Source organism: Pipistrellus kuhlii, unplaced genomic scaffold, assembly GCF_014108245.1.
Source record: "Pipistrellus kuhlii isolate mPipKuh1 unplaced genomic scaffold, mPipKuh1.p scaffold_m20_p_98, whole genome shotgun sequence".
Taxonomy (NCBI): Eukaryota; Metazoa; Chordata; class Mammalia; order Chiroptera; family Vespertilionidae; genus Pipistrellus; species Pipistrellus kuhlii.
In genome coordinates this window covers 106,730-119,691 of record NW_023425604.1, presented here as the reverse complement: position 1 = coordinate 119,691, position 12,962 = coordinate 106,730, and the positions used below count along the sequence as shown (strand labels likewise).

At 46.0% G+C, this 12,962-nt stretch overlaps 1 protein-coding gene and 1 long non-coding RNA gene across 2 annotated transcripts; both read left to right on the top strand.

The window, feature by feature from the left end:
• Positions 1-538, top strand: LOC118714114 (delta-1-pyrroline-5-carboxylate dehydrogenase, mitochondrial-like). Its single transcript, XM_045578368.1, has one exon. It carries the CDS (start codon positions 22-24, stop codon positions 496-498), a length of 477 nt encoding a protein of 158 aa, XP_045434324.1. The 5' UTR covers positions 1-21; the 3' UTR covers positions 499-538.
• An 808-nt stretch (positions 539-1,346) lies between these two features.
• LOC123651954 lies at positions 1,347-10,846 on the top strand. The gene is made up of 3 exons (XR_006740968.1): positions 1,347-2,095; positions 3,395-3,399; positions 10,834-10,846. It is a non-coding gene; the product is annotated as an uncharacterized LOC123651954 (long non-coding RNA).
• Positions 10,847-12,962: the final 2,116 nt, after the last annotated feature.

Here is a 12,962-nt window from a genome sequence, read left to right as displayed (position 1 = left end):
CCAAGCTTGCCATGGTGCTTCATGATGGAGCAGCCCATCAGTGTGCCACCCAGCACCAACAGCAAAGAGTACCAGGGCTGGAGGGCTTTGTGGCAGCCATTTCCCATTTTAACTTCAATAAGCAGCAACCTGGCAGGGACACTGGCCTTGATGGGCAATGTGATTCTTTGGAAGCTAAGCAACACAGCCATGTTGGCCAGCTGTGCCATCTACCACATCCTCCGGGAGGCTGCTCTGCCTCCCACCATCATCCAGTTTGTGCCAGCTGACGTGCCCACATTTGGGGACACTATTACCAGCTCAGTGTACCTCTGCAACATCAACTTAATAGGCAGTGTGCCCACCTTTAAAAACCTGTGGAAGCAGATAGCCCGGAAACTGGATCGCTTTTGCACCTTTCCTGGCCTGGCCAGAGAGTGCACTTGGAAGAACTTCCACTTTGTGCACCGTTCAGCAGACATGGACAGTGTGGTGGCGGGACCCTATGCTCAGCCTTGAGTACAGTGGCCAGAAGTGCTCAGCCTGCTCCCACCTCTACATGCCTCAAATAAAAAAGCTGCTGGAGGAGCACAGCAGGTCAACCTTACAGAAGATTTCAGGACCTTCTTCTATGCAGTGATTGAGGCCAAGTTCTTTGATCACATTAAGAAGTGGCTAGATCACGCTTGCTCCTCACCCAGCCTCTGTCCTGGCGGGTGGCAAGTTTGACCACTCTGTGGGCTACATTGTGGAGCCCTGCACTGTGGAGAGCAAGGACCCTAAGGAGCCCACCATGACAAGTCCCCTGGCTCAGTAGCAGGCCACCAGCCCTTTGGTGAGGCCTGAGTCTCTGGAACCAGAGGTGACCTTGGTGCCAACTGGCTCGCTATCTTTTCTCCCTTCTTTTGCACTGTGGCCTAGTGGTTTAGCAGGGGTAGGGAACATCTGGCCTGAGGGCCATAGAAAGCCCACAAGATCATTTGGTCTGGCCCTGCCAAGGCATAAAAGGTGACTTAATTAAATGTTTGACAAAATATAGCAGGCTAATGTTGAAGTTGGCAATTCTGTATGGCCCACGAATGATGTTATAAATATACAAATGACCTTGGGCAGAGAAAAGGTTCCTCACCCCTGGTTTATGGACTTGGGGAACGACAGTGGGGCAGCTCCCGATTCCTTGGAGGAAAAGAGGCAACCACAGGGACTCCGGGCCTTGATCCAGGCATCTCCAGGGCTGTGGGTGTGACCAGGTGCCAGAGAGTTGACCTTGTCCTCTTTGGTCTGGATCATCCTCCTTTCACATTAGCTCTTTGCCCAGCTACAGGAGGCAGTGGGTACCTGTGCCTGACCTTAAGCCTGGGCTGTCTCCATGTCGTGAGGCGGGAGGAGGGAGAGGGCACTGGGGGCCACCTGCCAAGATGTAGGACATGCTGGTCCTTCTTGTTGGGGTTGGGATTTTGGAAACTGGATGGGCCCTGCCTCCAGGATGGCCACCCTCAGCTGTGTTGACCTGGTTTCCCTGCAGGAGCTCAGTTCCCATTGGCTGTGGTCACACAGGCCCAGGTAGATGTTGCTCTCACTATCCCAGCCTCCTGAGACCTACCCTGGGTCTCAGTCCTGCCAGAACCAGGGATTGCCCATAGGACCTTCTTCCTTTGCATGCAAATGGCTCTGCGTGCAAATGGCTCTGCGTGGACCGACCCTCGGGGGGGGCCTGTTCTTTGTGTGATGCAACCAATCAGTGGGCCCTCACAACTAGGATGGGTTCTGAGTGGCCAGGGATCTGTAAGGGGTGACTTTGGAGAGAAGTTTTCATGGAGCAATAAAGTGCTGGGCTCTCTCCAAGGACAGCTGTCAGGGACTTCCCACAGGGGAGGGTGTCCATTGCCCAAGTGCCATGACCTCACACTGGGCCAGTAGTAAGGGATGACTGCTGATGCCACCTGGCAGGGTACAGGTTCTACAATGTTTCCTACAAGGCGCTAGGTCAGGAGGCTGGGTGGGTGGGGTGGAGATGTTCCTGGTTCTGCTGGCTCTACACTGTGAGGTGCCATGGGACTTGCCTGATGTCACCCAATAAAATACCTGTTAATCAAATTGATCTTTCTGGAGGGGGGTAAAAACAGGGGTGAAAGTGAGGGTGGAGGGACGTCTCCTAAGTCTGATGGCACTGCCAGTGTGTCATTATTATAGATGTCAAGAATACAGTGCCCTCGATATGGTGGAAGGACAGGCAGGTACTGATTGTATGGGAATACCTGCTGTGGGTGGTGGAAGCTATGGAGCCAAATAAGCTGGGTTCAAATCCCAGCTCCAAAAAGTTGTGCAAGCTCTCTGATCTTCTGCCTCTTCATCTGTAACATGGGAAAGTAATATATGTATCCGACACAGAGATTATCATGAGAATAAAAGGACTTAATCAATGTAAGTGTTTAGAATATACAAAGAATTCATGATTCACCAATGTTACCCATTTAACCATTATTATAACAACCAGTGTTATGTGCTGTGATAAGTTTACATGCCTGAATATTTTAGTTAAATGTTATTCTAGACATTTCTGTGAAGGTGTTCTTGGATGAGATTAAAATTTCAATCAGTGAATTTCGAGTAAAGCAGATTACTCTCCATAATGTGGGTTGGCCTCATCTTATCAGTTGAAGGCCTTAACAGAAAAAATACTGACCTCTCTTTAACAAGAAGGAATTCTGCTGGAGGATGGCCTATGGGCTCAACCACAGCTCCTACTGGGTCTCCGGGCTGCCAGCATATTGGCAGAATTTGGATTTCCTGACCCCACAATCTTGTGAGCTAGTTTCTTACAATAAGCCTATGTCTATTAAAAAAAAAAAAAACTGCACTTCATATATATTATTTACATCTCAAGACACTGTTAGGTACATTAATTTTCCCACATCTACGTTAATAAAAGAGAAACGTGTAAATTAACCCTTTGCACTCCGCTGTCCCCTCTCAGGGAACATCGGAATTCTAGCATATCACTCGGATGTCCCCTCTCAGGGGGGACATTGCAGTTTATTAGTGATTACGGGGAATTGAGTTAATTCAACACACGTGTCCACCGCAAAGTAGCGTCGAGTAGCTGGTAGCCAATGTCCAGAATGGTTTGGAGTGCAAAGGGTTAACCATCACTCTGCTATACCCACCAGCCAATCAGGAGCAAATATGCAAATTAACCCAACAAAGCTAGCAGCAACCACTGTAATGGAGTGAGCTGGAGGCTTGGATTGCCCAGCGATGGAGGAAGCCACCCTTGGCCAGCCCTGACCTCTGCTCAAGTCTACAAAGTTTCAAGAAAGAAAGAAAGAAAAAATAGAAAGGAGGGGCTGGGAGCTTGGGTCACTGGGGAATGATCAGGCCAGGATGGAATGGCAGTTGTGGGTGATCAGGATAGTGGGGGTAAGCAGACCAGCAGGAGGGCTAGCTGGGAGTGAGCAGGCCATCAGTGGGGGTCAGTTGGAGGTTATCAGGACAGTGGGGGGGGGCAGTTTGGAGTAAGCAGGCTAACAGGGAGGGAATGGGCTGGTGAGCACACTGGCATGGGGGCAGTTGGGGTTTATCAGGGTGATGGGGGTGGTACTTGGGGAGTGAGCAGGCCAGCAGCGGGGGACAGATGGGGACAAGCAGGCTGGCAGGCAAAGTGGTACTTGCGGACAAGCAGGCTGGCAGGCAAAGTGGTTAGGGTCAATCAGGCAGGGAGGTAAGCGGCTGGAGCCAACAGTCCCGGATTTTAAGATGGATGTCTGATTGCCCATTTAGGCCCAATCCCCGTAAACTGGGAGTAGGACATCCTTTGAGGGGTCCCAATTGGAGAGTGTGCAGGCCGGGCTGAGGAAGACTTCCCACGCACATGAATTTTGTGCACCAGGTCACTAGTTTTATAAATAAGAAAATTTTGGTGCTAACTGGTAATTTTTTCAAGGTTATAACTTGGAAACCTCTAAATTAAGTGAACTAATGGATATTGTCCTAATCTACTTGGCATATAATCTGGAAACATCTAATTGAGCTGAGTTTAGGAGTATGTTGCCTGTATCTATAGGGTTCAATATTAAATAACATCCAGTGTATTCACATCAATACTATACAAGCAAGAAACAAATAGAGTTGCTATACATCTATCTTCTATGGATATATTTACCATTGAAAAGAACAAGAGTATGTAACTACCAGTACAGAACAGGACTTATACATCAAAAATCCTATAGTAAAAAAGACATTTAAACTGAGCAGAATATACATGCTCTGCTAAAGAGCCTTAAGAAGAAATGCTTATTGCCTTTTATTTTCCAGGATAAAAAGTCATACAAGAATGTAAGTAATGCCATTTAATCTACGCAACAATGAGAAACGCAACTGAAGGATGCATAGGCCTGGTTATAACCTATTTAACATTTATATTTCAGATATACTTCTGAAGTATATGTAGTAATGAAAACAAGTTTAAACTAATTCTATTCCTTGATGTTACTTTAAATGTAAAATGTATTAGTAAATTATTTGCTGCCCAAATTAAACATTCACCAGGGAGTGCTACATAAAGTACATCCAAACATGGGCAACTGAAAAGTTTTCAAGGAGCTTTTATGGACACTGAAAAATGCTCACTATATAACACTGAACTAAGAACGAACACACACACACACACACACACACACACACAACCATTATGCCAATAATAATTGAATCAGAAAAGATTTTGCTCCTCCATGTTTTTATGGATTTTTCACCTAAGTATAAAGTGTGGGTTTTTGTTTTGTTTTTTTAAGTTACAAAAACAATGGGGGAGAGAAAAGAAAAGACAAATCAAACTCACGTTTTCTTTAATTTCCCATAAGTGAAAATATGCTTCTGAAATGTGTATAGTAACAAAAACACACTTGAGGTAATCTACTCCTTGCTGTTAATTCACACTAATAAGTATGTGCTGCCCAAGTGAAATCTTCAGAACTTTCAATTATTTTAAAGAAAGAAGCTGACATTCTCCCAACTATTCTACTGTAAGCAGCACTTAATGTTTTCTATATTGTCTCAATATCTTCATTCAAACATGACTCTTACAAAATCAATTAATTCAGGAACCTACCAACCAGCTTCATAAAACAAGTCTAACCTTACTCAAACGTGTTCATTTTATAAAAAGCTGCTCGCTCCCATCTGAATGTCAGTCAATAAGTCTATGAAAACGTGAAGCCCGGGCAGACGCTAAAGCGTTTGGGACGCCTGTCCCAGAATAACCACCAAACTTACAGACAGCACTCACCAATACCGTCTGCACATCACCTTCTTTTTAAAATCCAGACCCGAGAGTTAAATGTGGACTGCCTGTTACGGCTGCCACGCGTGAAAGTTGTATCGACAGAACAGATGGGCCTAAAGCGATACCTTGAGGGCGCCCAGGATCCCTGGGTCCTTGAAGGTCTGGTACAGCTTTCTGCGCAGTTCGTCTTGGCTCAATACATGTGAGCTGAAAGTGAAGATACCGAGCAGGCAGAGGGGACGAGGATTCTGAGGACAGAACCGTGGCTAACCTTCGGGAAAGCGCGAAAGCCCTGCGGGGACGGCACTTTCACGGAAACAAACACGAAGCTTCTGCGCACCCGGTTGGCGCTTTAACAACAAACAAGATGCATCTCAAGTGAGCTCCTGGCTAGGCCTCCTGCGTAGGCTTCCCACCGAGCCAGTTTCGCCCCACCCGCCTCGCTTGTCCTCAGAACCCATACGAGGTGCTGGGGATTCAAAAAGAACAGTTATACCTCAATGGTCTCCCGCCCACTCCGAATTAGGAAATGGCGGATAAACGCACTTCCTCCCCTCGGGTTACCATGGGTGAGTGGGAACGTGTACCGGCGCGAGCGCGACTCTCACCAGTGGCCTGAGCATAGACACGTGGAGAACGCTGTGAAACCAGCTGCCCTGGAAGCCGAGGCACCACGTGGATACCCGATGCTCACTGCTGGTCTCGTCTCTCCCGGAGACACGCCTAGTCAGAGTCCGGAGCGTTACCTTCAAGTCTAAACCAACATCCGCCGGAAACTCCGCTCACTTATCGCGAGAGCTTAGCCTCCGTGTGTGGCGAGAGCCACTCGGCGAGCTCAGTGGATACTTTCTTACGAAGTCCGCGTCTAGGATCCGTGGCGGGGGCGGGCGCTCCAGGGGACATCTGCGGCCCGCGCGATCTGGGTGTTAACCCTGTCTCTCCTGACTCAATACATGTGAGCCGAAAGAGAAGATACCGAGCAGGCAGAGGGGACGAGGACTCTGAGGACAGAACCGTGGCTAACCTTACCCCCCGCCGGCTGGTCCCATCGCAGCTCCGCCAGCTCGGGGCTTTGCTTTCTACTAGGTCACTCAGTAATCCAGGGCTTCATCACCGCGGCACGGTTGCCCTATGGGGCCGAAAACTTTGTAGGGGTGCTGCCTTGTGCACCGCGGGGAGGTTAGCAGCATCCCTGGCCTCTCTGCCCACACAGGCAGCTCCTCTGCACCAGTTCTGACCATCGGAAGGCCAAAGTCACTGGTTGAAAATCAGTGAGCTAAATTTTGAGTATCAACTTTTTTTTTGCTTTAGGTTTTCTTTTTACCTCATCCAAGGCATGAGGGTATATTTTTCCATTGATTTTAGAGGCTTGAAGGAAGAGGGTAGGGGAGTTAGAAAAACACCAATGTGAAAGAGACATCCATGGATTGCCTCCCTTCCACTCTACTGAAGGCGGTATTGGACTTGCAACTCAGGTATCAGCTCTTGACCAGGATCCAACAGGTGACCCCTATACTCAGATCAATGCTTTAACCACTGAGCAACACAGGCCAGGACGAGTACCCACTGTTTTGCATACTGAGGAAGATAAAGGTGAGATGGCTTACCAAAATGCTGTGAAAGAAGAGGGCCACATGCTAACCTGACAAGTTCAGGGCAGGCCTGCATGGTGGTCTTGCAAACTCCAACAAAGTAACCACAAAGGATGGTCTGAAATTAAACTTTATTATGATGGGTAGTCATCTCCTATGCTGGTATCTTCTCTGACAAGATCAACCTTTACCTTACCTGAGCCTATCTGGCCCAGTGAGTGAATTTGTGCACATTGGAAGGAAATTAATTGAAAGAAATATTTCAATATTGCTTTTTAATTCGCCCTTTCTCTATAATAAAAGTGTCAACCAAATTCATGTCCGACTCTGACAGATCAAAACATGTGTGTGATTGCTGCCACTGAGAGATTTGTATGTATCATACATGCACAAGTCAACTTAGCCTTTTATAGGTATAGAATAAACTGGCTCAATTAGAATTGCTTTCTGATTTAGCTAACCTTTGCCAGCCCAGTGAAGCACCCCAACTTCTCTTTCAGGTAATTGTCAGCAACACGGTAGTAAATATCAACATGAAGCAGGTTATTATTGTAGATTACACAGGGAGAGCAAACGGTGAAATATTTAATTTGCAGCAGGGTTTGACTATATTCTGTGCAGTGAGAAAACCATACCTTACTTCTTTTCAATCAGGTCAAGTTTTTCAGCTTTCTAAATCTCCATTTTATGGCAAATGAAAAGAAAATAGGATTCCACTGAGTCTCCTATCTACCTACTCCAGGACTTCTGTGCGGATCAAATGAGAGAAGGCATGGGAAAACGCTTCACAAACCTTTGATTAAACTGTAAAATCTTACCACCTGGCTATAAAGCAAGTCGTGTTCCTGTGCTGAAGACACTCTAAGGAGGCTCATCACTAGGGAGAGGAACCCTGGGCATTGCTATGTGACATCATTACCCTGACTGTTGGGACTTAGCATATTGCCTATACACACACACACACACACACACACACACACACACACACACTAGAGTTCTGGTGCACAAAATTCGTGCAAGGGGAGGGGGGAGGAGAGGCAGGGGGAATGTCCCTCAGCCCAGCCTGCACTCTTTCCAATCTGGGACCCCTCGAGGAATGTCCAACTGTCTGTTTAGGCCTGATCTCACTGGGCAGTCAGACATCCTTCTCACAATCCAGGACTGCTGGCTCCTGACTGTTCGCCTGCCTGCCTTCTTGATGGCTCCTAACCACTTCTGCCTGCCAACGTGATCACCCTGCCAGCCAGAATGATGCCTTACTGCTCCCCTGCTAGCCTTTTGCCCCTAACTGCCCTCCCCTGCAGGCCTAGTCATCCTTAACTGCCATCCTCTGCAGGCCTGGTCCTCTCCAACTACTCTCTCCTGTAGTCCTGGGTCCCTCCCAACTACCCTCCCTGATCACCCACAACGACCCTCCCTTGTATACCTGGTCCCTCCCAACTGCCCTCTCCTACTGGCCATCTTGTGGTGGTCATCTTGTGTCCACATGGGGGCAGCTATCTTGAGTGTTGGAGTGGTGATCAATCTGCATATTACTCATTTATTAGGTAGGATAGAGGCCTGGTGCACAGATGGGGGCCGGCTGGTTTGCACTGAAGGGTGTTCCGGATCAGGGATGGGGGATTCCCTTGGGGCATGGGGCAACCTGGGCAAGGGCTTGTGGTGGTTTGCAGGCCAGCCATGCCCACTGACAACCCAAGTGGAGGCCCTGGTATCTGAGGTTTATTTATCTTCTACAATAGAAACTTTGTAGCCTGAAGCTGAGCCAAGCCTTCTGCTTGCTCTGTGGCGACAGCCATTTCTGTTGGGATTTATGTATCTTCTATAATTGAAACTTTGTAGCCTTGAGTGGAGGCCGAGACTGGCAAGGAAGGCAGAAAGCTTGGCTTCCTCCATTGCCAGAGAAACAAGAGCTTCCCTCCTGCTCTCTGTGGCCATAACCATCTTGATTGGGTTTATTTGCATATTCGCTCCTGATTGGCTTATAGGCGTGGTTGTTGGGGTAGCCAAGTGATTGTTAATTTGCATTATACTCTTTTAAAAGATAGGATAGGATACCCTTGAAATATCTGGGTAACTTATAACTTCCCTTTTTCTGGATCCGTGGGGGCATAACCTAATGTGCTTGAGCACCAGGACAGATACCACAAATTCCTCCATTGTTATCATGTTAATTGTTGACTGTTGACTATCCTATACCCATCTAAGTATGTGTCTATCATTTTACTTTTTATCCAGTTCAACAGGTTCTCCCCCTCACCCCTGAACCCCATTTTGCTTTATCCTGCCTCTCTAATCAACCATCAATGGATTTCTTGTAACCTATGTCTTCTCCTTTGATTGTAATGTATAAAAATAGAAAAATAAACACACCCATCATTCTCCAGAGCATTTTCTCAATCCATTGAGATACTGCTTCCTGGAAATTCTCAACACTTTTCTCAAATATACTCACAATACTCTTTAAAGGTTTGAATATTCTTTATATTAACACAGCATTGAAAACATAGCCAGAGAATGATACAAGTACAAAGATGCACTGACGCCTGGCAGGTGTTGTTCAGTGGTTAGAGCGTGGCAGCACATCCAAGAGTTCTGGATTCAATTCCCAGTCAAAAGTACCTACTTTGGTTGAGGCTTGCTCATGTACTCCCCTAGTCCCCAGATTGGGATCATGTAGGAGGCAACCAGTTGATGTCTCTCTGCCCTCACTCTCTCCTTTTCACTCTAACAATCTTTCTCAGCAGCAAGACCTGGCTTTCACTACCAGTTGATTAGAACTGGCTCAAGAAAGAAAACCCATTTGCCATTCCTAGTCAATTCTCTTTCCCATTAGGCAGCATATCCTCTCTACAGATGAGATGAAAAACAAGATAAAACATTTTAAACATCCTCAAGTTCTAGCTTTTGGCAGAATATTTCCTAGGTTAGATCCCACCATTCTCCCAACACACAGTTCTTAATAATTAATAAATTATTAATTAATTTAAAATGTGATTCCCAGAACTGAGTATGGTCCCAAGGATATATTTGTGAAGAGAACATTATCTTCTCTTAATGCAACTTAGATTTGCCTTAGCTTTTTTGTGACCACTATTTCAGACTGCTACCTCTTACTGAGTTGCAATAAATGAAAATGGGTTATTGTAGATGCGCTGCTCTTAACTATGTTGTGTAGGGTTTTGTTTTTAAGCCCAAGTACAAGACTTTATTTTGTATCCTATAAATTCTACTTTTTTGTTTCCCACCTAATTCTGCTAGTTGTGGAGATATTTTTGAACCTTGACTTTTACCATCCAATAAATTTGTGGCCCTTGGCACATTATCTTTGTTTCTTTTTCGTTCATTTGTTTATGTTTTTATTAATTTCAGAGATGAAGGGCAAGAAATATCAATGATGAGGAATCATGGATCATCTGCCTCCTGCATGCCCCCCTCCTGAGGATTGGGCCCACCACCTGGGTACGTGCTCTTGACCAGTATTAAATCTGGGAGCCTTCAGTCCCCAGACCAATGCTCTATCCACTGGGCCAGACTGGGTAAGGTGGCATGTTATCTTTGAATGTGATAAGTTGGCTTCATTTCACAGTTACTGATTCAAATTTTAAGCTGGACTAGGTTAAAGATAACTTCAAAAGTTCCCCAGAGACCCCATGCTGTCTACTAACTGGGAGCACTTTAACATTCTAGTCAGCTCTGAGTTGTGTCCCTTATTCAATGCACTAGAAGCCCAATGGATGAAATTCATGCAAAGGGCTTGGCCCCCACTGCCATGGTGGCTTGCCTTGGCCCTTAAAGCCCCAGCTTCATCCAGAAGGTCATCTGGATGTCCAGTCTAATTAGCATATTATGCTTTTACTACTGGCCTGGTGCATGAAATTCATGCTCAGGGGTGTATGTCTCTCAGCCCAGCCTGCAACCTGGGACACCTTGAGGAATGTCCAACTGCCTGTTTAGTCGGACATCCCTCTCACATTCCAGGACAGCTTGCTCCCAACTGCTCGCCTGCCTGTCTTCCTATTTGCCATTAACCACTTCTGCCTGCCATTCTAATCACCACCTAAACGCTCCCCTGCCAACCTGACTGATGTCTGCTCCCCTGCCAGCCTGTTTGCCCCCAACTTCCCTCCTCTGCCAGCCTGGTCACCCCTAATTGTCCTCCCCTGCAGGATTGATCGCTTCCAACTGCCCTCCCTTGCAGGCCTGGTGCCTACCAACTGCCCTCTCCTGGTGGCCATCTTGTGGTGGCCATCTTGTATCCACATGGGGACAGGATCTTCGACCATATGGGGTCAGCCATCTTGTGTGTTGGAGTGATGGTCAATCCACATATTATTCTTTTATTAGATAGGATAGAGGCCTGGTGCACAGATGGCGGCTAGCTGGTTTTCCCTGAAGGATGTTCCGGATCAGGGGAGACAGGGGTCCTCTTGGGACATGGGCAGCCTGGGAGAGAGGCCAGTGCTGGTTTGCAGGCAGGCTAAACCCCTGGCAACCCAAGGAGAGATCCTGGTATCTGGGATTTATTTATCTTCTACAATTGAACCTTTATAGCCAGGAGCGGAACCAAGCCTTCTGCTTGCTCCATGACAGCAGCCATTTATGTTGTAATTTATTTATCTTCCACAATTGAAACTTAGTAGCCTTAAGCAGAGGCCTGGGCTGGTCAGGGTGTGTGGAAATCTTGGCTTCTTCCGTCACCAGGTAAACCCAAGCCTCCCTCCTGCTCTCTCTGTGGTTGCAGCAATCTTATTTGGGGTTAATTTGCATACTCACTCCTGATTGGCTGATAGTAGTGGCTTGGGGGTGTGGTGGAGTGGTGGTTAATTTGCATATTACTCTTTTATTAGATAGGATTATTATAAATAAGGAGCATTTCTTGGACCTTTGCACTGTTATAACGCTGGGGATACCACAGACCATGTTATCTAAGCTAAAGGTCTCTAATTGTTGTTTTGTTCTTATAGTTTTTTCAATCCTCATTGATGGGTATATTTTTCCTTGATTTTTAGAGAGAATGGAAGGGTATGTGGGAAGTCAGAGAAACATCTATATGAAAGACACATAAGTTAGTTGCCCCCGCATTGGGGCAACCCAGGTATGTGACCCTCATATGCACTTCTGACTGGAATTAGACCCAAGACCCTTTGCTATGTGGGACAATGATCTAACCATTTAGCACCACTGGCCAAGAAATCTAATTGTTTTTAGGTAGATTAGAAATTACTTTTCAAAGGGACTTACTGTCTCTGGTATTTCCCTTCCAAAGCAGAAAATTCACCTTGTTAGTTAAACCAGGAGTACATCCTACCTAATAAAGTGGGAATACCTAATTGACTGTGACAACCTCACAAAGATGGTGGTACCCACAGCCAATAAGGAGGAAATATGCGAATTGACTGACATGTTCTCAAAGATGGTGGTGCCCAGAGCCACAAGATGGTGGCACCAAATCCTTTCAACCCCTCCAGCCACTCAGAGCAGCTCGGCCCAGTCCCCTAGTCTCCCAGTCCTCTTAGCCCCCCAGTCACCCAGGGCCAGACTGTGAGAGGAGAAAGGCCAGGCTGAAGGGCCACCCTCCCACCTCCAATGCATGAATTATCATGCATCAGGCCTCTATTAAGTACATAATACTCTATTTTTATCTAGGGGTTAATGTTAAATATTTAATGTGTAATAAAAACTATTAGTATGATGTCTGACCTAAGACAGCCATGTAATACATATTGGGGTATTTCTGTTGGTATTTCCATTTTTTAAGAACTTAATTATAGACAAGGAGATAAGCCTTTTTTGTTTCTGTTAAAACTAGATATATACTCTACATTTGTTCATTTATATATGTACTTTGCTGAGACCTGAAGACATATATCTATTGAATTGTCTAGAATTCTTTTTACTGTAATTATAGATTTGTGCCAACTCAAGATTCTATGCCTGCCTAACCTTGTTTCTTCTACATTTGCAGTTTGAAAATCAATATTTTTGAAAAAACTAAAGTTCAGTAGATATGTATCCTATTGTTATTTTTTATATCAGGTGCTTGAAGCAGTTGCCCTTTCTCTGTTGCTTTTTCCTTATTGTAATCTAAAAATGCTTTATTTTTTCTC

Coding starts and splice junctions, on each gene's coding strand:
- LOC118714114 (XM_045578368.1), top strand. CDS start 22: ATGATGGAGCAGCCCATCAGTGTGCCACCCAGCACCAACAGCAAAGAG.